The sequence below is a fragment of the Enhydra lutris genome, unplaced genomic scaffold, assembly GCF_002288905.1.
Source record: "Enhydra lutris kenyoni isolate GAN:26980312 unplaced genomic scaffold, ASM228890v2 scaffoldscaffold2, whole genome shotgun sequence".
NCBI classification, from domain to species: domain Eukaryota; kingdom Metazoa; phylum Chordata; class Mammalia; order Carnivora; family Mustelidae; genus Enhydra; species Enhydra lutris.
Window position 1 is genome coordinate 8,068,156 of NW_019154086.1, and position 24,528 is coordinate 8,092,683.

General features: G+C 43.9%; 1 protein-coding gene across 1 annotated transcript in view; it reads left to right on the top strand.

Moving 5' to 3' along the window:
* Window positions 1-810: 810 nt before the first annotated feature.
* LOC111148794 (kelch like family member 6) overlaps window positions 811-24,528 on the top strand; it is a 58,624-nt gene continuing 34,906 nt past the window's right edge. Inside the window, exons 1-2 of the mRNA XM_022505609.1 lie at window positions 811-1,103; window positions 22,606-22,771. Coding sequence (XP_022361317.1) covers window positions 811-1,103; window positions 22,606-22,771 — 459 coding nt within the window. The remainder of the gene's footprint in view (window positions 1,104-22,605; window positions 22,772-24,528) is intronic.

Consider the following 24,528-nt stretch of genomic DNA (forward strand, 5'->3'; position numbering starts at 1 on the left):
CATGCAAAGGTAATGAAGATTACTTCATGGTGAAGATACTTCAGTAGAAACCTGACCACTAGATGCTGAGTGAGGTAAGGCCAATTTGAGTTGAGACTTGCAAGAGTAAACTGGTGTTGACCTGCTTTGATTAGTCTGCTAAGAGAGAAGCCCCTGGGGATGGAGTTTCTGGAGACCATTTCTCCTCTGTCCCCAGACACATATCTGAAACAATAGACTTTCTTGTGTGGGGGAAGAACATTAATATTTGCTACGACATTGTTTTCCCCTGAGCAGTGGAGGAAGACAAAGGCAGAAGATGTGCAGTGCTGATATAAGTGGGAATGCCACAAAGTTTTACAAAGTTCCCAAGGGACTGGGTGGGGGCTTATCATGGGGTCTCAGACTCCTGAGAAGAGGGAGGGGGAAGATCATAGAATGTTCCCTGCCCATCCTATCATTGACAACCTTGGTTATAAAACACCAGAGGTACAAATGTAATAGCCAGAAACAGAGGCTTCCTGCCCACGGATATGAGGGGGAGATGGACCAAAATAACCTTACAGCACTAATAGCGGACTCTGAGAAGCCACCCCTTCTCTCCTGGAGCCCCTATCCACACACCCCTTCTAAGTAATTTCTAACCTTTTGGTGACTCACAGAAGGAAGAGGAATAGAAGTTACTGGCGTTTGTAGTAACAGGATGAGACAGTACGAGACTTCCTGTTGTGTGTGTGTGACAGCTGGTGATAAGTGGAGGGCTCTACACAGGAAATCCGCTCAGCTTCTGCAATGTGACCTGCCTGAAGCTTGGGTGCTCCTTCAGTCTGGATGTTGATGGCAGGACAAAGGGACGCCTGGACCATGGGCGATGTGGTAGAGAAGAGTTTGGAAGGGCCTCTGGCACCTTCTACAGATGAGCCCTCCCAGAAAAGGGGAGACCTGGTAGAAATCTTAAATGGGGATAAGGTAAAATTCGATGACACGGGACTCTCCTTAATTCTGCAGAATGGCCTGGACACCCTCCGTGTGGAAAATGCTCTGACCGATGTCATCCTGTGTGTGGACATTCAGGAATTCTCCTGCCACCGCGTGGTGCTCGCTGCAGCCAGCAACTATTTCAGGTCAGCACACCTAGGATTACAGTCAAACTGGGTGCAGGTTGTAAGGAAAATCAGTGACGATGTGAGAGCCCAATCTAACTAGGTGGCCATTGTTGCATGTACAGTTTGTATAACTATTTAGATTTGTGTGTCTATTCAAGATACAAGAAAGGAAGTTATTAAACCCTAGATTTTAGGGTTGGAGGCATATTAAAGGAGAAATTGGTATCATTTAAAAACAATGTTTATATATTACGGTGAATCTTCTCTGTATGTGTCTTTGTTCCAGAGGATGGAAAATTACTGAAGTCATGGGGATTTTTTCCCCCTTGGTTTGACTAGTGTGTTGGAAACATGATGTTGTCTTTGTTCACCAATAGAGGTAGAGAAAAGTTTGTGGCCCCTCGTTTGGAGTTATCAAATGACTTGCTGAAAATTAAGGGCTTCTATTGTGCACAGGGGTTGGATTAGAAAAGAAAGCATAACAAAGGTGCTTTTGCAGTGAGGAGCTCCCAGTTATAACACACTCTGAGACCTGGGCTCCATCCTGTCCTGCCCTTCTTGACATTGGGACTCAAGGCAAGTCACTGAGTGCTATTGAGTTTCTGTTTTGTCATCTGTTAGCTGGGGACAATGATTACCTTTCTGGATTGTTGTGATAACTAAATGGGAGAGGGAAAATGCTCTTACACAGTGCCTAGGGTATAGTAGATGCTCAATATGTCTTTGTGAAATTCTTAACCTCATTCTGTTTGGTTCAGATTAGAACCGTTTAATGAGTATTTACCATGAGCAAATGCCTGGGACAGGAATGTGGGAGAATCAGGAATTCAATGAATAGGGCTGGATCCAGAGTTCTCCAGATCACTGTAGACGTGGTGAGAACCAGTCCCTAAGGGAAATGAGGATGAAGAAGGTATTTGCGGAACTTGAAAAAGAAATGCCTTGGGGCGCCTGGGTGGCTCAGTGGGTTAGGCCGCTGCCTTCGGCTCAGGTCATGATCTCAGGGTCCTGGGATCGAGCCCCGCATCGGGCTCTCTGCTCAGCGGGGAGCCTGCTTCCTCCTCTCTCTCTGCCTGCCTCTCTGCCTGCTTGTGATCTCTCTCTGTCAAATAAATAAATAAAATCTTTAAAAAAAAAAAAAGAAATGCCTTTATAATTCTTTTAAATGATATTCTTCTTAACTCTTGGTTCTGGCTGAGGAAATTAAAAACTACCTATGAAATATCTTGAAAAGTATTGTTTTTTCATTTTTCTGAGATGTTTAGAGGGAAATTTTTCCTTGGACTTCGAAGAGCAGGGTCAATGGGCTGTTGTGGAATTGATTAGGTCCCATATGTAGACAAGGCAAGGGGACACCTGGGTCGGCGGGAAGTAGTGCCTGCTATGTGCCAGACAGACACAGTTATCTGATTTTATTTTTGTAGTAGTGTGGTGAAGGTGGCTGATGTTCCCTTTTACAGATGAGGAAATGGAAACCCAGCTTTACATATGTAATCATTGCTAGAGCAGGGATTGGACACATTGTAGAAATCCTTGTTTTTTACTGTAATACAAATTGCCCCTAAATTTAGGGCTTTGTTCCACAGGAAATATATAAAAGGTAACGGGTAGGCACAACATAAAGATGGGTTGAGAAAGATAGACACATTTCTTACTCACCAGTTTCGAGCATGGCTTTTGCATTGATCACAACCACTTTCAGAAGTAAAGGAAAGTCAACTTGGCTCAATATCCTGAGTACCCATTTTTAGGTGTATTCATTCTGTTTTGAATCACTGGAAATTGGTTGTCATACAAAGGTATACCCGATTAGCAGTTTGTTAGTGGCTTGGCATAGGACTGCTGGCTATATGCTCTCCAGTGCGTCGCTGGTTACTCTGGTCCTTTTGAAGGTGTTTGGGCTCAGGTCCTTCGCTCCTCGATGATGTGGGATCCTTAGGGAAAGTGTCTACCAGCCCTCAGAGGAGGTGGTACAATGAGTTGCTGGAGACTCCCACATGGTGTGCATGTCAGCCTGAGGATGAAGAGTCGCTTCCAAAACTGCCTGGTCATGGAGGGAAATTCCTTCTATTCTTTTCTTCAGAGCAGTGACTTTTGATTCTTATCTTGGTATTTCCAAGATGACTTTTTTGCTATAATGAACACAGGCCTGACGACAGGAATCTTTCTTCTAGTACTGTGAGCAGAGCTCTGGGCCACCAGTGTCACACATGCTCTCCCACAGCAACCCTGGGAGGAGGGTCTCTGCTAATAAAGTGACCAAGTGAGATTTGGCCCTAGGACTGATATTAAGTCAGACATTGCCTCACTGCCTGTCTTGCTTTGCTTCTAAGGTTTTGAAAGGGGTTGGGAGCCAAGTTCCTTTTATGCTCACACTTTGGAAGGGCAGAGAGTCTGCTCTGTCTGAGAGGCTTCTGACACAGTCCTCTGTGCTTGGGAGGGCCTGGAAGCTGGCTGTTAAGTTATGTAATTTTCCCTCCTTTTTTTTTTTTGAAAACATAAATATTTTCCACGGAGTGATGGAACCATAGTGTATTCAACCAGTCCCCTGTTGACAGACATTTGGATTGTTTCTTATCTTTTCCTGTATAACAATGCTGTAATGAATGACCTTATACATGTCATTTTATATGCATGCAGGACTATCTGGGGCTGTATTTCTAGAAGAGGGTTTGCTGAGTCAGGGAGAAATGCATCTGCAGTTGAAGGGGATATGCCAGATTCTCCCTGTTAGAGGTTCAGTTGTTGCGCACTCCCCACAGGCTTGCCAAAAGAGGATGGCTTCCAACTTTTGGATTTTTCCCAATCTGACAGATGAGAAACAGTATCTGTTTTGTTTTAATTTGCATTTCTCTTAATTTTTTAAAAAAGATATATTTATTTATTTGGGGGGAGGGACAGAAGGAGAGGGACAGATAGAATCTTAAGCAGACTCCCTTCTGAACACGGAGCACATGGGGCTCAATCCCACAACCCTGAAATCATGACTCTGGGATCATGACCTGAGCTGAAACCAAGAGTCAGACGCTTAACCAACTGAACCACCCAGGTGCCCTTTATTTCTCTTATTCTTAATAAGCTCAAACATCTTCCCATATGCTTAAGGATTGGCTGTAGTTCTTTTTCTGTGAGCTCTCTCATACGTTTCCAATTTTCATGTATATTTTTTTTTTAAAGATTTTATTTATTTATTTGTCAGAGAGAGAGAGAGGGAGAGAGAGCAAGCACAGGCAGACAGAATGGCAGGCAGAGGCAGAGGGAGAAGCAGGCTCCCTGCTGAGCAAGGAGCCCGATGTGGGACTCGATCCCAGGATGCTGGGATCATGACCTGAGCCGAAGGCAGCTGCTCAACCAACTGAGCCACCCAGGCGTCCCTTCATGTATATTTTTTAAAATTAAGATTTATTTTTATCAAAGTACTACATGCAGATAGTTAACAAAGAGTCAAATATTATTTTTTTAAGGATTTTTATTTATTTGAGAGACAGTGAGAGAGAGCATGAGAGGGGAGAAGGTCAGAGGGAGAAGCAGACTCCCCATGGAGCTGGGAGCCCGATGCAGGACTCGATCCAGGGACTCTCAGATCATGACCTGAACCGAAGGCAACCGTTCAACCAACTGAGCCCCCCAGGTGCCCAGAGTCAAATATTATTTAAAGGCTTATAATGACAAAAGTTTCTCTTTACCTCCTCTACCATTCGATTTTTCTCATCAGAAGCCACCATTTTTGACATTTAGCTGTTTGTTCTGGTATTATATTTATATTTCTTCAAAATATGCTTACTCCTATTCTTTTCTGATTTCTCAATGTTAGACATTATTTATTGATTTCCTAGCATGTCTGATAAAGACTTAGCACTTATACCTAAATCCCTTACCATACACTTCCTTTCCCTATAATCTCTCAGTATAATGTTATCAGTTTTTTGGGTTAAGTTTGTATTAAGAATTTACATTATGTCCATGAAAACATTGTTTCCTGTTGAGCCAAGTTGTGTGATAATGTTTTACTTTGTTTCTTGTAAAGCCTTTTATCTGAAGTTAATAATTCATTCTTTTTTCCATTTGCTTAATTTTGGGGCTATCTTTCACTCACAGCCTCTCACCATGATCTTTTATGTGGTTCAGTGCATCAGAGAATCTACCGATTCCACTCCCCCTGCCCCGAGAATCTTCCTCACTGACAGCATTTTATACATGTTCTTTGGACCTGCTGCCCAGCTATTATTGAGCTGCATATATAACCCTGGTGGCTGTAAACAGGGACATTACTAGTAACTCAGACAATGTAGTTCCCTTTGGGGGCCTATTTTAAAGTCTTGAGTGGAATGAGGAAGTTGGGAAGATATATAGAGTTGAGGCTGAGAAAAGGGCAAAGGAGAATAAAGCTTTAAAAGTAGCTCATGACATACATTAAATGTCAGATGTCCAATTAGTCTCATGGCAGGAATATCAAGGGAAGCATGATTTGACATTAATAATAATTTTTTTTTAATGTTGTAAGATTATTAGTGTCTTTTATAAGATGACTAAGAGAGCCGCCATTTGTCTTATGCCTTTGGACATGTCCCTAAATCTAAGTCTTTGCAACTGATTGTGCATTCTGTGTACTGAACCCAGGTCCCAAAGGATCTCCATCTAAGGAGGTGGTTCTTGCCATTTTGGGGGGCATGGAGCAACTCACTGCCACTTTGGTTCATCCCATAAGTGATGTTGACCCCTGAGGGCAATCATGCTGTGGGTCCCAGGGATGGCTGAGGGAAGGAGTGGTGAGGAAGAGAGGGATCATCAGGTTTCTCACAACCCTACCTCATAAGTGGCCTTTCTACATGAACAAAAAAACCTTTCTACATGAACAAAAAAGCTTGCAGACTGAGGCTGAGTCAACAGCAAGCTCCTTTGTTGCTGCTGATGCCCCAGATCTGCCTGGATCTTGGCTCCTGCCTTGTACTTCTGTACTTCAGTCTCTGGATCTGTTTCCCTGAGGCCATGATGAGGGGCCTTTGGCCACTGGCTACAAAAATCAAGCACAGGTCAGGAATGGGAATGGCATTGTGGGATGATCTGTTAATAATATTATTATATATTAACCAGTTACTGTATGACAGAAAGTGGGGTGAGAAGCTACTCTCAAACCACGTGTAGAAGTTATAAGTCTTTGCTTTTGCTGCATAGTAGTGTAAGGTGTCTACAAAGGAGCCAGCAAGCGTGGATGATAGTGTAAGTGCAAAAGAAAACAAGAATGAGTTAAGGCCCTCTGGTCTGGATTAGAAATCTGGCTAATGGTGAGAACATTGAAGATTGCTGTTGCTACAGTGGTGAACTCAAGCAAATTGGAAGAAGTACTGATTGTACTTCTAGCATGAGTTCCTGCATTTTATGCTTTTAATATTGTTCATTTGGCAGAACCAATGTGGTGGTTAATATTTAAGTACTTTAGGTCTATAGTTTTAAAAAAAATTTTTTTAAAGATTTTATTTATTTATTTGACAAAGAGAGAGAATACAAGCAGGGGTAGTGGGAGAGGGAGAAGGAGGCTTCCCACTGAGCAAAGACCCCGATGTGGGGCTTGATCCCAGCACCCTGGGATCATGACCCGAGCCGAAGGCAGATGCCCAACAACTGAGCCACCCAGGTGCCCCTAAGTCTATAGTTTCTTACCTGCAATTCTAAAATCCCCAAAGTGCTGATAATTGAAGAGCTTTTCATAACTTATTTGGTGGACAGATCTGTGTCTTAAACTGCATTTGTCTGATGGAGACATCTATCCTGAACTGAGGGGAGGCTACTTAGAGTCTGTTTATTCCAGTTAGGGCCACTATTCATATATTCGCTGCTGGAGTCCTCGTGTGCTGGATCAAGGAGTGCTGGAGGTGCTATGTAACATACAAACTACGGCAATACCCAAACGATTCTGAATGCCAGAGCTCATTTGACTGCAAGATTTGGCGATAATGTATTATGGGACTTTCTGATAAAATTTGTTTCATTTTGGTGTTATTCTTCTACCTTGTTTCATCAGAATATTTGTAAACATAAAATACTTGTAAACATAGTTTACATACAGTTTTGCATCCTTTTTCATTATAATCTCCCCCAGTTTCAGAACTCCTATTTATTTTGCTGTAATTTTTAATAGATGCATAATATGAAAATCATTCTCTCATTGTGCATGTAGGTTACTTCAATATTTTGTTTTTGTAAATAATGTGGTAATAAACATCTCTGTAGTAAGTATTTTTTGCAGTTTGGAATCTGGAAAGGCCAACATTTTTTGCGTCCTTTCTGCATACCAGGAACTTTGCTGGATTCTCTTTCATTTGGTTTAATCTTCACAATATCAACAATTAGGTAACAACAAGTAGATAACGTTATCTCGGTTTTACCCTCCAAGGAACTCACTTTGATAGGAAGGGGGCTTCCCCATTGGGATCCAAACTGAAAACAGATCTTTCCATTGGGCAGAAATGTGGCTGTTGAGACATTTCCTGTGTAAGACCCTTAACTCCCTCTCCCCACCATGCACTAGTATGACCTACATGGGCTGAAAATGAGGAGAAAATATAAAAATTATTGCCTCTATGTGCATGTGCCCCTCACCTTGCACACATAAACAGGATACTATGGGAACATTCAAGCCAATTTTTGTCTGGGGGCTGAGATAACAGACCCCATAGCAGCAAAGACTCAGCATGCCTTAGGACACCAGTCTGGGTCAAAGGATTAAATAAGAAATAAGGGAGCAGGTCAGGATGCAAGGTGAAGAGACAGTATGCTTTGAAAGTATAGGGTCTCAAGAACCTATAGGATATCATTGGAGCAGGAACAAATAATTGCTTGGTATAATGGAAAGAATAGCGTCTTAAAATCTTGTCTCTGGCATTTGATTCTATACCCTTCCACTTATTGGCTGTGTAAATCTTGGAGGAATTGCTTGGCCTTTCTGATGTTCAGTGCCATTCATTATACAACACAATGAAGCTAATGATTTGTGTTTGTCCCAGTAAGTTTGTGAAATACACATAATAAAATAGATTCATTTATGAATTTATTTGCCTAAACATTTTATGCAGGATAATGACTCAGATTTCTTCATTCTAAGGAAGAGAAATCAACTGGATTTATGTAGGTAACTCACAGAGTGCCCCAGAAGGCCAAACTCAGAAAACAGACAGGGGCCAGGGAGGCCAGGCAGTAGCCAGGACCACAGCCCAAAACCACCCAGAACCATGTGGGGAGGACTCCCTCACTGCTGCAGGATCCTGGAGGCCAAGGCTAGTGCAGTTCTGACCATGGGCATCTTTGCCCTTGCAGTTCATGGAAACCGGAGGCTGCTGCTTCTCCTGTTACCTCCGCTGAACGGGCTCTCCTCTGTCCCTGCTTCTTTGCATTAGCAGCTCCCAGTTCCTAGCCTGGAGTTAGTTAATCTGATTGGTCCAGGCTGAGTTACACATGCCAATGCCTTAGCTGTGACAGAGGCTGGGTAAGTGTGCCTTGGACCTTTGCAGCTTCTGGATCAGGAAGTGGCTTCTGCCACACACTACATCTCATTCCGAGGGAGAATTGCCATACCTATGAAGGGCTTCAGATGCTGGGCAACCAAAAATTGGCAAGAGTTTATTACATGCAGCCATTATGTGCCAGACCTGCATTAGGTGCAGAAGAAGGGTTAAGGCATCCTGAAAAATATGCAAGTGGCAGAGAATTCCATGACTCTTGTCTCATATGCATCAGAGATAAGGATCCTGAGATATTACAGGCAAGAGGACAGTTCTTTTGCACTTTCAGTTGTTTTCTCCCTTCAAATCTTGAGTAGCCCCCCGCATATCTGCAAGTGTGTGGTGTACAGGTGTCAACCATCATGCATGATCTAGAAATTGGCTGAAAGTGAGCTATGAGAAGGTCTTTGACAACATTACAATGGCTGGCATTTAGCAGACAACTTGTAAATATTTTATGTCAATACAAACTTGTTACTCCTCTTCAGTCAGTGATTAGGTAGCATCCTGGTCAGAGCAGGAAGTCCTCACAGAGTTGGGAGGCTATTGCACAGCTTTACAAAAGGGAAGGATGATCAACTGTGGTCACCATAGTAAAAATTATGCGGAGCGGTTAAAAAGTCCAAAATGCTTCAGAATGTTGTGGATTCAATAAGTTACTCACATGACTATTTGGACACAAATGTGCTAGGCCTACATAGTGAATCCTGCAGATCTTTTTTTAGAAGTGGGAGGTAGTGGGCAGAAGTTGCTGCCCCAAGATAGAAGTATAATTGGGTCCTTTGAATTTTTTAAGAATTTTATTCATTTATTTGACAGAGAGAGCGAGAACAAGCAGGGGAAACAGCAGGCAGAGGGAGAGGGAGAAGCAGAATTCCCACTGAGCAGGGAGGCCGATACGGGACTCAATCCCAGGACCCTGGGATCATGACCTGACCCCAAGGCAGACGCTAAACTGACTGAGCCACCCAGGTGCCAGGGTCCTTTGAATTTTTAATGAAATGTCATTTCTGGGAGTGCCTGGATGACTCAGTCCGTTGAGAATCCGACTCTTGATCTCAGCTCAGGGCTTGAACTCACCACCGTGAGATGAACTCACAGTGGTGAGTTCAAGCCCTGTGTTGGGCTCTGCACTGAGTGTGGAGCCTACATAAGAACAAAAATAAAAATTCATTTCTGTCATCTCCACCCCTGGTGCCTAGGGCATGTGGGTCATCCTATAGTCAAGACCAGAAAATCCATTCTTCTCCTGTTTTGAATAATGTTCCATGGAGCTCTCAAATAAAACACAACAGAGAAATACTTTCATCATCCACATCTCAAGTTCTGATCATTACCCCTATGTTATGTACACAGACATGTAGCTGTCCATTTACAAAAATGCCTTTGTAGAGTAGATTCTAATATGGTGAATACCAAACAGTCCATGAGAAGAGCTGCCCATATGCAGAACATCTGTGTTTTTGGTAAAAGTGCCTTAGAGCTCACCATCCATCACATTGCTCAATGTTCCTATATTAGTCAGCATTCGTTTCGTTGCCAGAGATAGAAACTGAGGTCAAATCAGCTTGGGCAAAAGAGGAAGGTATTTGGCCACATAGCCAATTCATAGGAAGGGCCGGGATGTAGCAGAGCCTGGGAAGAAGAGGAACCAGGGCCTTGAACACAGTCTGGGTATTTCTTTCCACCCTCCTTTGGCTTCTTTCTCAGGTGGGATTTCCCTGATGGACTTCTGCCACACGGTTGGGGGTTTGCTTGTTGGCAGCTCTGAGACTCACTTCTCTTTGGTTGGTTCCAGAGAGAAACTGAGAGGCTAGCTTCAGTTTGAAAAGCCCCCAGGAAAGACTCTAATTGGCCCAGTTTCATTCAATTACCCAAGCCTAGACCAGTCACTGTGTCAGGGAGGTGGGGCACAATGATCAACCCAGTTTAGGTTAGGAGTCCAAGCTTGGCCAAAGGGGATGTGGGTGGAGGGGAGTGAAGAAGGGGAGATTGGTAAAAAGGTAGAGAGCTTCTATTTGAGCCACATGATTTGGACGGGACTTGGGAGAGCATTTCCCAGAATGGGAAGGTACTGGACTAAAGGAAAATAAATGTACATTAAAGAGGGATAATAAATCCTGGTTTACTTTCTTTTATTAGCTAACTTATTATACTTCTGTCTTAGCTCTGGCTGTCAGGAGGCCCCCTGCATGAGCTTTCCTTAGCCTAGGTTTCAGTGATATATTCTCCTCCTACTTTAATTACTTAGGTCTTCTTGCTTTTTGTTGTTACTGGTTTGTCTTTTATAATACCTCTGAGGCTTTAGTATGAGCCTCTTTAAGTTATTTCGCGGAGGCTTTTTTTTTTTTTTAAGTGAGCTCTAGGCCGAATGTGGAATTTGAATACGACCCTGAGATCAAGAGTTGCATGCTCTACTGACGGCCAGCCAGATGCCCCTAGAGAGGCCATTTTTTTATAAAGATAAGTCTCCTTTGCTATGAAAAATATCATTTAGGCAACCTACATCTCCTCTGCAAGCTGTAAGAGTAGACATTATTTTATTACATCTAACTTTTGTGGAAAACTTTAAGGCCACAGTAATTATAGGAGTTTTAATACTGCTATGACTTTGAAACATAATCAAACCAAAAGTTGCCTCATAGCCCTTTCTGAGGAGACACTCAAGGATCTACAAATTTACCCTCCAGCAAGTTTGCTTATGATGTATCAGGTCCAGGGTCAAGTAAGAACTCACACTGACTTTCACTGGGCACCTGGGTGGCTCAGTTGGTTAAGTGTCTGCCTTCCGCTCAGGTCTGATCCCAAGGGCCTGGAATCAAGCCCCTCATTGGGCTCCCTGCTCTGCAGGGAGCCTGCTTCTCCCTTTCCCTTTGCCTGCTGCTCCCCCTGGTTTTGTTCTCTCTCTCTCTGTCAAATAAATAAATAAATGAAATCTTAAATAAATCACTGACATTCAAGAGATCGTGTGTCATGTAGAGTAAGCTCTACATGGGATAAATATCAAGGGCATTTTTGTGTTAGGGGAATTAGGAGAGGGTCAGATGGCCAGTGAATAATTCTTAAAAGGTGGGGTTAGGGATCACAGCACTCTAGGTTGATTGGATGAATGCATGAATTGGATAGACGAATGGAATTTCACTAAACCCACTCTCTACCAGACATTGAATTTACAAAGATTGATGAGTTCTGATTTCCTATTGATTTCAAAATCATAGAAGAAAGAGAGGCAAATCAGTGTTTCAGTACAGGGTGATAAGTGCTACAATGGAATTCTGCTTATAGAAGGGGCATTAAATCAGACTGGAGGAAAAAGCAATCAGAGAGGGCTTCCTGGGAGAGTTAATATTGCAGCAGAGTTTTAAAAGATGAGTAGGCATTGGCTAGAAGGTGCCCAGTGAGGGAGAGAAAGGGGGAAGCATTCCAGGCAAAAGGAAATGCATCTGGGAAGGAATCATGCAGTGTAAGCATGGGAACCAGAGGTAGCTGAGTAGGGTTGGAGTAAGGATATGCACGGGTCAATAAGCCTGAGAGATGGGCAGGGTCAGACCATGAAGGTTTTGTTGGGCTAGAGTGAAGAGTTTGATATGTATCTTATGGGAAGCAAGAAGCCATGGTAGAATCGTTAAGCAGAAATATGATTCGAGATCTCTGTTAAAATAACCCTTTGGGCTGTGGTGTAGAGGCCCTGTCAATCTAGGAAGACCCTCAGGTGGTTGCAGGCAGTGGCCCGGCCAGCGGGCATGGGGAGACAGTCTCAAGTGGCATTCTGTGTCCTCCAGGCAGCTAGACCACAGAGAAGCTGCGAGAAGGAGAGGCCCTGCAAGGTTGTGGGACTAGGAGACAAACTCAAATGGAAGCCAAACCATACTTTGGCGAGGGCCAACTCTGAGCTTCAGAACTGGGAAAAGAAAGCAAAGGTGAAGTAACTTTATAATTTCTTCACTTACCATGCCATCCCCTTTTAGAGGAAAGCCCAGAAACACAAATCATTTTGAAGTAACTTAAGTTTTGAACTTGAATTTTTTGAACACCTTGAAGGAGATATGCACCACAGCTGTTATTAAAATCTGTTCTCTCTTATCTACATCTATGACCTGGACAAATGCTAGCTTTAGGGCAGCTTTGTATGAGTTTCTAAAAGTTCTCTTTGGGGACGCCTGATTGGCTCAGTTGGTTAAGCATCTGCCTTCAGCTCAGGTCATGATCCCAGGGTCCTGGGATTGAGTGTTACATCAGGCTCCTTGCTCAGTGGGGAGCCTGCTTCTCCCTCTGCTTGCCTCTCCCTCTGCCTGCTGCTCCCTCCTGCTTGTGCTCTTTCTCTCTCAGACAAATAAATAAATAAAATCTTTAAAAAAATAAATAAAAATAAAAGTTCTCTTTGGGAAGACCGATTAGAAATAGATGTTCTCTTCTCTGGGGTTGTCACCATCCACCTGAGGGCATGAGACTTAGGGGTTATAGCGCGGGCTGGATTTCAGACCCACTCTAGCAGCTATCTGAGCAGCCCTCAGTACAGCCCAAACTATGGTAGTTCTTCTTCATCTTTGCCTTTAAAACTCTACTCCACTCCCAGCTGGAGCATCTCCTGTCTTCCTCTCCCCTCTCCCTCTGGATCTGTATCACAAAAGCCTAAGGACCAGGCCTGGAAGTCCAGATTCCTCCATGGTAGCTGGTAGAGGGAGAACTCTGGAACACCGAGATGATCAAATTTGCTCTATCACAATAGGGATAACTTATGACTTGGGAATACCTTGTGGTGAGGATAAGGGCCAGTGCCAGTTCACATGTTTCCAAGTGGTCAAAACTAGGAAATGCTCAGAAAAATCTCAAAGAAGAGGCTGATCCATGACTTCTGGATAATGACAAGGTAGGTCATAAGGAAGCCAGCATGGGGTCCTTGGGGGGTTGGGATGGAACGTGTTTGGAAAAGGGGATTGATAAGGAGCCTCCAGGACAACAGCCGGGTCAGGATGTGGCAGTGGGCAGTAAGCACAAATGCTGAGCCTGCTCATGGCCCAGTGGGAAGTGAAAATCAGAGCAGACCTCATTGAAGAGGGAAGTGGTGTTTTTGTCAGGGAAAGCCAGGTTTCATCTCTGGTAAGGAGAAGGAAGATGTGCCAAAGCTAATTAAGGTGAAGAACAATCACTATGTTTTGTATTGTAAGATCTAAGTCAGGAGGGCTTAGGGTAGACTTCATGGGCCTGAGATTCCAATTTGGAGAATTACTAGATAATCCAGTTCTCTTTGTAACACACTTTGTACCAGGAGCTCATTGTTATTTATTCCTTTTTTTAAAATTTAATTTTATTTTTCAGTGTTCCAAGATTCATTGTTTTTGTACCACACCAGTTCTCCATGCAATATGTGCCCTCCTTAGTACCCACCACCAGGCTCACCCAACACCCCCACCCCCTTCCCCTCCAAAACCCTCAGTTTGTTTCTTAGAGTCCACAGTCTCTCATGGTTTGTCTCCCCCTCCGATTTCCCCCAACTCACTTCTCCTCTCCAACTCCCATTGTCCTCCGTGTTATTCCTTATGCTCCACAAATAAGTGAAACCATATGATAATTGAGTCTCTCTTCTTGAGTTATTTCACTCAGCATAATCTCCTCCAGTCCTGTTCATGTTGATACAAAAGTTGGGTATTCATCCTTTCTGAAGGGTGTAATAGTCCATCGTATATATGGACCACATCTTCTTTATCCATTCGTTTGTTGAAGGGCATCTTGGTTCTTTCCACAGTTTGGTATGTAGCCATTGCTGCTATGAACGTTGGGGTACAGGTGGCCCTTCTTTTCACTACATCTGTATCTTTGGGGTAAATACCCAGCAGTGCAATTGCAGGGTCATAGGGTAGCTCTATTTTTAATTTCTTAAGGAATCTCCACACTGTTCTCCAAAGTGGCTGCACCAACTTGCATTCCCACCAACAGTGTAAGAGCGTTCCCCTTTCTCCACATCCTCTCCAACACTTGTTGTTTACTGTCTTGTTGATTTTGGCCATTCTAACTGGTGTAAGGTGGTATCTCAATGTGGTTTTGATTTGAATCTCCCTGATGGCTAATGATGATGAACATTTTCTCATGTGTCTGTTAGCCAATTGTATGTCTTCTTTGGAGAAGTGTTTGTTCATGTCTTCTGGCCATTTTTTGAAATAATTATCTGTTTTGTGTTTGTTGAGTTTGAGGAGTTCTTTATAGATCTTAGATATCAGCCCTTAGAGGAGCAATGTGGGTTTGGAGATTGTAGTGTCAAATAGGCAAATCCACTTGGCTGGCAGGACCAAGTACAGGATGGCACTGCATGTGTAGCCTCCTTCTATCTACTTACGCATCCATCCATCCATCCACCCAACCATCCATCCAACAAATATTAAATGTCTACTGTGGGCCAGCAAATAATTGAGAGAGAAGTAAAATCCAGCCCTTGCCTTTCAGAGCCTTATAAATCTAATAGAGGAGAAGACTAATTAAAAATAGACCATGTAGGGGCACCTGGCTGATTCGGTTGGTAGAGCATACGACTCTTGACCTTGGGGTCATGAGTTCAAGCCCCATGTTGGGTCTAGAGGTTACTTAAAAATAGACTTAAAAAAAGGGTATGTAGAGTGTACAGAGAAGTCTTTCAAACCCAAGGCTGTTGAGGTAAACAGAGGCACATGCTGGAAACTGTGGTTGTTGGGCATAGCTGCAACAGAAGATGGGGGAGAGGGTGCATAGACCAGACTCTAAGGGGCCTGGAATGGTAATATTGACAGTACATTAACATTTCATTTTCTGGGCACTTTTAATACAATCTTCCTTAGCATTTGGGCCCATTTGTTATTCATTATTCATCATGTCTAATTGTGTCAGTCAGGACTCTTCATTGCATATGGCAGATACTCAGTTCAAACTGGTTAAAGCATATTTTGAAAAGAAGTTATTTGCTTACATAATTTAAAAGTTCAAGGTATTGATTTTAGGTCTCTCTACGTCAATTATGTTCACATAATGTCATCAGGAATCAGTTTCTTTCTCTGTCTCTTGTCTCTACTTTCCTCTGTGTTGGTTTCTCTCTTAGGGAGGGTCTTCACACATGGAGGCAAGACACTATCCAGCACCTCCAAATTTTATTTCTCCCAGCTCAGCTGTTACAGTACAGAACTTCTCTTTCCCAGTGGTTCCAGAAAAAGGTCTAGAGTTGGCTTTGATTGGACTTGTTTCTTTCCATGCCCATCCGTGAACTGCTCCCTGTAACATGGGAGATTAATATGGTGACTTGGGCTATGCTCACCCTTAGTCTGGGAGGTGGGACTAGCTCCCCCCAAACCTCTCAGATATTGGAAGAGGGATAGTTTCTTAAAGGAAAATCTGGGTATGCTTACTAAAAAGATTAAGAATGATGTTGGATGGGCATAAGAAGAACTGCCTATTATATTTTTGTAGTTGAATCATTGCTGAATCCTGGCCATAAACATTTCCTGTGATTGATGTTCTATCCTGCTTGATCTTGCAGGACAGAACAAGCCCTTCTTTCTGTTATACATTTGGATGGGCTGAGTTACATGGCATGCTGAGGTCTCAGCAATAGTCCAATGGGGCTGGGAGGGACACTGGTTCTGTAGAAACATAGCTGGAGTTCTGGTCTTCAAAGGGTCAATGTGCAGTGTCCTTGAGGAGTGCTGAACTGGGCAAGGAGTTTGGCAGAAGACAGTTCTTTCAAGGCTTGCTATGTAGAGTCAGATGGGGGCAGTTCTGGGTTTCTAGCTCCTCTGTCGGTTTGGAGGCAAGACTCAGCCAACAGCTGGGGGCTCAGGGAGCTGACTCCAGGCCCCAGGTAGAGATGGGGCCTTAGGCCTCATGGAATTCTAGGAGGCTGGAGCTTAGAAGGTTCATCATGGAGCCCAATGCGGGGCTCAATCTCGTAACCCTGAGATCATGACCTGAGCCAAAATCAAGAGTTGGACACTTAACCAACAGAGCCACCCCGGTGCCCTAACATTTATATTCTTAAATAGAATTAAATAGAATTTAACTCAGTTAACCAATGTTACAGCTTATTCCAATACAGAATATGTGTCACTGATGCACAGTTAGTTTCAGGTATAAATGGGATGGTGAGGGGATTAGAGGAAGGACAGAGCAGGGAACAACATGGGTGGAGTTAGCCTAGGAATGAGATAGTGGGGATGATGGGGTGGGTGTTGGTCTATGGGCCTGTGATTGGGGTTAGAGTTATAGGAGGCAGGGGTTTCAGAGGCAGATGTGGAGGCCCAGGGACAGGGGGTGAACCATAGTAATGTTGGGCTGGGTGAAAGATTCTGAGTTGATTATATTTAGGAACTGCTGGGGCATGTTAACACTTATCGGAGGTCTAAGTGGAATGTTCATTCCAGTGTGGCTGTGTCCTTCCTTTCCAAGCTCCAGGCCCTGGACTTGGAGGTGTAATGGGTATGAGGGTAGAGGGCATATAAGACATGCCTTATGGATCCGATTCTTCCAAAGGTGTTTGATAATTTTGGAGGGGTAGAATACTGTCCAAAGGAAAACACACCGGCATTAGGAAGGACAAGTTCATTTGTTCATTCATTCACTCGTTCATTTTCTCCCCAAGTATTTACTGAGTCCCTTCTAGGCTCCAGGCACTGTTCTTCCCCCAGGGATACAGTGGCGAGCATGGTGCAACCTATGCCCTCACTCAGCTCATGTTGTAGTGGGGAGACCACTGTTAAATTAGTTAATTTCAGGTTGTGACAGATTGTAAAGAAAAAGAAAGGAAGTGAAGATGTTAAGGAGTGACTAGATTGGGGGCAGCATCGGGGAGGGCCTCTCTGAGGAGGTGAATTCTGAGCAGAGACCTAAATGACGTGAGCAATAAGGCTGGCAGAGCTCGGAAAAGAGTGTGGCCCAAGCTGTGTTTGGGGCCACACCCTAACTTCATTCCAGAACACTCTTAGGCCCATAGAGGTTTTTATGGCTATTGTGGGAGACGAGCTCACTTGCCCAGCCTCTATTTTGGGATTGGCACTGACTCACTGCTGAGTATTGGGCAACTGGCTCCCTACTTGAGACTATTTCTATTAGAAATGAGGATCTTAATAGCTACCTCTGTTTTACAAGAATCTCATGAGAATTGGTCAGTGTCTGTCTAGAAAGTATTTTTTATTACACAAAAATTTATTTATCTCGAGTGTAAGCCAAGGAGTAAACAATTAGCAACTAACTCAGCTTTGTTTCACAGAGTGAAATTTGGTCTGGTTCTGTTGGTGCTCTCGTTCAGCTGACCCCTAAAGGTAGCCTTGAACTCCTGCTGATTTTCTTGGTTTCAGCACACTGTTGAGCTCCAGACTAAAAAGCCCAAGGTTCTCATCTCCATTCTATTTCTGACAGCCCATATGGCGTTGGGCAATTCACTTAGGTTCTACCTCTATAGTCTATCAGCTATAAAATGGGTATAATAATCAAAAAAGTACTATTCTTTGTCCTACAATGTGCTAAAATCATAAATGTAAGAGATTACTGTTATTAAAGTGTAAATCTAGGGATGACCCACTTTACATAGATTATATACCTTTTATGGGGTCCCAACTTGGCCTAGGTATTTCCATGGATTGCCCAAGAGAGCAGCAGGGGGCCTGGGAGTTTGGTCTATGAGAAATATGTAGATCTCTTCTAGTTTCACCTTGTCAGTATTGAGCATGATTGTGGCACAGGAGAATGTATTTAAGTGACAGAAAATCAGTGACAAAGTCTCGGAAAAGAGCAGAAAAATACTGGCACTTTGGGAGCCAAAGCAGGCAAAAAGAGCCCTAGAGAGAGGACCCTATCTTTAGGGCACTTCCTTTCTCTCTCCCATGAACATTTATTGAGCTCCTACCATGTGACAGGCACCGTGCTAATGTCTCTGGACCAGACTGTGTGTAGCCCTAGCCCTTACTCTGTTCTGGAGGGGCTGTGGACAGCAGTGCAGTGACTCTGACACCCACTTACCTGATAGGCACCAGGCCAAATGCTGGCAAGTCAAGAGTTGCAAGACAGAGTGTGATGGGCCTGCCTATTCTAAGTATCTCCCAACAGCCTGCCAAGATTCCTCTGACCTGGTCTAAAATACCTTTCCCTAGTAAGTGCTGGGTATCATGCAAACCACTTTGTTTATATTATCTTACTTATTCTTCACAACAGTTCACTGGGGTAGGGACTATTATCATATCATTTTACATAGGGGGAAATGAGGTTTGCTCACTTGTACCAAATCGTGTAACGAAGTAGCATCAGAGCCTAGTCTAGACCACAGCCCCCTTTGCCTTCCAATAGCTAGCACTGCAGACTCTTCTTCCTGCCCTCTCCTGGGTTCCTGGAGCCCCTTTGCTTGTGCACACATCCAGTCACACACACACAGAAAGCCGGAAGTGCCTGAGAATTTACCTACTTCTGGGATGGCCCATAACTAAGACTGTCAGCAGGTGCTGGAGAATCATAGATCAGCTTCTTTGCCTCTTATGGGGACAGCTCTGGAGTGTATTCACCAATGGTCCCACATAGGATCAAGCAGAAGTTTCTGTATGACTTTTGTCTTGCTTAACCTCCTGCCTTCCCCTGTTCTGTTCTTCCTATATCCCTAACACATCACTAGCTGATAAGGGTCAGCTTCTGGGCAATCAAGAGTCCCACTTGGGTAGGGGCTGAGCTGAAGCAGGATGTTACTCAATGACTGATTCCAACAGAAAATTCAGAAGCTGTGTCTAGCAGTGACAGGCCTGATCAAGAGTTCAGATGATCCCAGAGATTCCAATAACCGTGTCACATGGGAAAGACATAGGCTTCAAAAGAGCCCCTCAAAGTGTAAGACATAGAATTATATAACTTATATAATTTATATATATAGTATATATATAATAATTTATATGCTTATCTTGTTTAATATTAAAACATCTCTCTATTGGGCTTTTGCAGTTCTCATTGGGATATTTGAGATCATATAGATTCAACAAAATTCATATTTTATTAATCTTAAAATCACATTGCAGGTGAAATAGCATTTCTAAATTTCACCTTGGTGGGACTCTGTCGATATGTTGCCTCAGTTATGTGAAGCCTCATTTGACCCCATCATCACTGCCCACCCTCTCCTGCCAAAAGTCCCATTTTCCATATTGATGTACATAACATTCATGTGGGTGACATTCACTTTACCCCCGAGATGATGGCAGATCTGGGTGATGCTCTAGAGCTTTGCCATCTAATAGAATAGCCACTAGGTGCATACAGCTGTTGAGCAGTTGAATTATGACTGGTCTGAATCAAGGTGTGTTTTAAGTACAAAATATACATGAGGGATTTTGAAGTCTCAGTGTGGAAAAATGAATGTAAATTATTTCATTAATAATTATGAAATATTTGTTACGTGTTGAAATAACATTTGAAGTGTATTGGGTTAAATGAAATTAACTTTATCTCCTTTTACTTTTAAAAACATCATTACTAGAAAATCTGAAATTACACATATGGCTTGCATTATATTTCTATTGGGTGGCGCTCCTCTAGGGACTCAAAAAAAAGGGAGGCTTAGCAAGTGAAGTTGTTCAAATCCTGGAGAGGCTGAGCTGGGAAGAAATTGTGTGCTTGCTGTGATGGCAGGGTTCTTTATGGGATCAGGAGGCAGCAAGGTGGGTCCTGTGTGATACCACCTCACAAGGTATATGGTTCTGCGGATGGGGCTGTGCATCTCTGGTCAAGAGAATTTACGGCTGACAAAAGTGGCTTGTAAATCAGCCATCTGCCCAAATGACATCACTGCCTCTCTGCTTCCAAGTTGCATTTTAGTAACTCTGCAGAATTCACATTTTTACTTTCTTTCTTGCTGTCATATTCCCTAGGAGAAAGAGGCCACTTGAGGGAAGAGAAGAGGAGGAGGGAGAGAGGGGTGGGAAGATTACTGTTGATTACAATAAGGAGCTGGGAAGGACACAAGGAGACCCTAGGGAGAAGATCTCATTGGTTAAAACAGAAGGTTCAAAAAGTCAGCTAGTCAAGTGATTTCTCTCTCTCTCTCTCTCTCTCTCTCTCTCTTTCTTCTTTCTCTCTTTTTCTCAATCTCTTTCTTTCTGGGGACTTTTGATGTTTATGATTGTTCCTGGGACACCAGAAGCAGTTACTTTGGTTTTGCAGATTAGGAAATGGGGTAAAAAAATCGATGAGGGATTCCCAGAGATAAATAGGAGGTGTGGAGAAGGGAGGAGTAGCAGGATTTAGGAGTAAATCCCTCTGTGTTGGCATGGAAGTCCCAGTTTGGGGAAGTGCGTTCTGTGACCCTGGGGCCTTCCCATTTCAGTGACTTGGCTAGGAGATAACGGCTTTCTAAAGGTCTTGTTCATGTATCTGAAGTTCAGGAGGTCCAGTTGCCTAGCAAGGTGGCGACTGCCTCAGTTAGTAAGGTTTCTGGGATGAGGCTTTGGCATTGTCACAAGCCTCCAAGCTCTGTATGGGTGCAATTAATGCATTACTCTAAAGGTACCTGTCACCAACAAACTAAAGTGAGAACACACCTGTTAAATATGTTCTTTTTGAGTCCTGCTTCTGCTCCCTTCAATGGCTCCCCATTGCCTACTGAATAGAAACCGAACTCCTCAGCCTGCCTCCAGTACCTTCCACAATCAGGACCTAGGTTATCTGGCTGCACTGATCTCTCCCCACCCTCTCTCATAGCCCCTGGGCTCCGGCCAAACCACCAGCCTGCTAGAGCCTCTGCATGTCCCACACTCTTGCATCTACTTCTCGTGTTTATTACCTGAAAGTCCTAACCACAGTTGTCACATAGCAACATTTTTTCCATGAGCAGCCATCTCTGGCCAGTACAGCACTTCGTAAGTCTTTTTGATCCTTGTAGACTATAATTTGTGCATATGTGTCTTGCTAGATTCTGGAGTACTAGGGGTTAGGGGAGAGACTGTTTATATTAGCCAGCCTGGGCTGTCATAAAAAAAAAAAAAATACCATAGACTGGGTGGCTTCAACAACACAAATTTATTTTCTCACACTTTTAGAGACTGAAAGTCCAAGATCAGGGTGGCCAGCATGGTCACCTTCTGGTGAGGACAGTCCTGGCTTACAGCCACTATGCTCACATGGCAGAGAGAGAGAACGAGAGTTTGGTGTCTCTCCCTCTTCTATTAAGGACACCAATCCTATTGGATTAGGACACCCCCCCCTTTACAACTTCATTTCACCTTAATTATCTGCTAAAAATGCTATGTACAGGGGCCGCCTGGGTGGCTCAGTAGGTTAAGCCTCTGCCTTCGACTCAGGTCATGATCTCAGGGTCCTGGGATCGAGCCCTGCATTGGGCTCTCTGCTCAGTGGGGAGCCTGCTTCCTCCTCTTTCTCTGCCTGCCTCTCTGCCTACTTGTGATCTCTGTCTGTCAAATAAATTTAAAAAATCTTAAAAAAAAAGTGCTATCTACATTGGTGGGTTAGGGCTTCAATATATGAATTTTAGGGGGACACAGGTCCAGAGACTGCCTGATATTTAAATCCCTTCCAGCATTTGAGGCCCTGCTGGCCAGGCCTGGCTGTAGGGCCAGCCTTCAGGCCAGAGGAAACCTGGAATGAGGACTGAGAATGAAGTCAGAAACCTTGTTTTGGGATACTAGTCATTGAGAAAGTACAGATAAGGCCTGGGCAGGAGAGGGGACCCACAATGCTCCCAGAACAATCTCTAGCACTCTGAGCCATTGAAGTAGTTTTTTGGGCCAGTAAAGTAGTTCTAGATCCCACCAGTTTGGCCAGTGGGGCTCTTATTGTCCCTTTAGATCTGGGACTGCTGTAGGGACCACAGTTGGGCACAGCAGTTCAGTTTAGTTAAGTACCAATTGAATGTCTGGTGTGTGCTGGTTGTTGGAGGAACAGAAAGCAATCATCCCAGGTCTTGACCTTAGGAATCTCGCTGTTCCATGGGGGTAGATGGGTGTGAGGGGGGTCTGTTTAAACCTAGAACTAAGAATCACAGTAGGACTCACATTCATACATCTCTCTTCCAGGGCCATGTTCTGCAATGATTTAAAGGAAAAGTACGAGAAGAGGATCATTATCAAAGGGGTCGATGCTGAGACCATGCACACTCTTCTGGACTACACATATACCAGCAAGGCTTTGATCACCAAGCAGAATGTGCAGCGGGTCCTGGAAGCTGCTAACCTCTTCCAGGTGTGTGAACAGTCTCAGTATTCTCCTCTGGAGCAGGGGAAAGCAGCAACTCCCCAGAGATCTGCCCAGACTGGTTTCCAAGCTCGTACCTGGCACACATACATACACCACACCCACACACACACACACTTAGCTGGGCCTCTGCTTACTTGGAAGTCCGAAGAGGCTCCTTTGGAAATTTCCTGAGAGATAGTGAAATGCAGCATTCACTTCTTAATACCATCAAGCCAGGACAGCCTGGTGCCTGGAATCACTACTTGGTTCCTGACTGCAATGACTACAATTTGCAGAAGCCTAATTGGAGCCAGGGGTTCTGGTCATCACTTTAATATGTCACTTCTCTCTCTCTCCCTCTTTTTTTTTTTTTTTTTAAGATTTTAAAAAATTTATTTGAGAGATACAAAGAGCAGGGGGAGAATCTCCAGCAGACTGCGTTGGTCCTGGAGCCCGATACAGGGGTCGATCCTCACAACCCTGAGAGCACAGCCCCAGCTGAAACCAAGAGCCGGATGCTCAACTGACGAGCCACCCCAGCACCCTTCATATATGTAACTTCTAATCCTTAGCACAACAGGGGGAAATGGTTACTTCTCCCTACTTTGCAGGTGGGAAAAGTAATAATGTACAGAGAGGGGGTTATTTGAACCCTGGGCTTTCCGAGTCCAGGCGCAGCATTTTTGCAGTATACCATGCAGTCTCTCTGGGAGCATTGTCTAGATTTGAGGGACTGCAGGACCTTGCCTGGTCAGCACTTTGTGGTGGGTGTGGAAGAAGAGCACTTTTCATGAGGGGTATTACAGAAGATAAAAGAACCCTTGGAATTAAGTTTTATGGTTTCCATTTGACTATGTTGGTTTCAATCCAATTACAATTATATTTAGCTTCATGGGATAATTAGACACATAGATTCTGTCGGTTGCATCCATAGTTATCATAGGGGCCCCACCCCCATTACTGTTTTTGCCTAGGTCTAAAAGTACACCTTGGACTTGGTTTTGCCAGGTTAAGCGGATTGTCTCTCTGAAGATGTTGAAATTTATGACAGAGTCCAGGGACAAGCCTGGTCATTCGCAGGGACTGGGACAAACATCAGATCTTATGCGTGGTTTGGGACTTTGGGAGGTGGTATCCTCTTGGATCCTCCGTAGGTCAGCATTTAAGGGGAAACAAAACAAAGTCTGGGAAGGTGGGGAATGAGAGGTCATGAGTCAAGACCATGGACAGTGGGATTATTTTTGTTGAAGCTGGAGTCTAGGCAGTATCTGTGGAGTCCAGCAAGGAAGGGAGAGTAGAAAGTGGGAGGAAACTCTATGAAACAGCACTGATGAGTTCCGAATAATTGTTTGCCAATTTTATTGTCTCAGTTTCCTCAGGGCATTTTAAAGATAACAGAGCAAGTTACTTCTGACAGGGCTGGTCACGCCTTCTGGTGATGTGTCCAAGTCGGTTACCTACCCCTACCCCCAAAGCCTTCCCCCTTTCTTCATTCTGACTTGCTTACCCCTTCAGCTGTTTACCCCTTTCAGCTTCACACCTTACCCTTTCAACTGGCAGGAAAATACTCTCCTTTCTGTGGAGGGAGGGTCTTAGCAACCTCACGCTCAGCAGCCCCCACTGCTCCAACAATCTGACCGCAGGAAATACCTTCCCTGATAGGACCTCTATCTAGTTCAGCTTTTGCCTGGGAACTACAAGACAGCTGCATGTATTCTACCAGGGTGTGTGCGCGTGGGCGTATTTGCAAATCTTTACTTAGC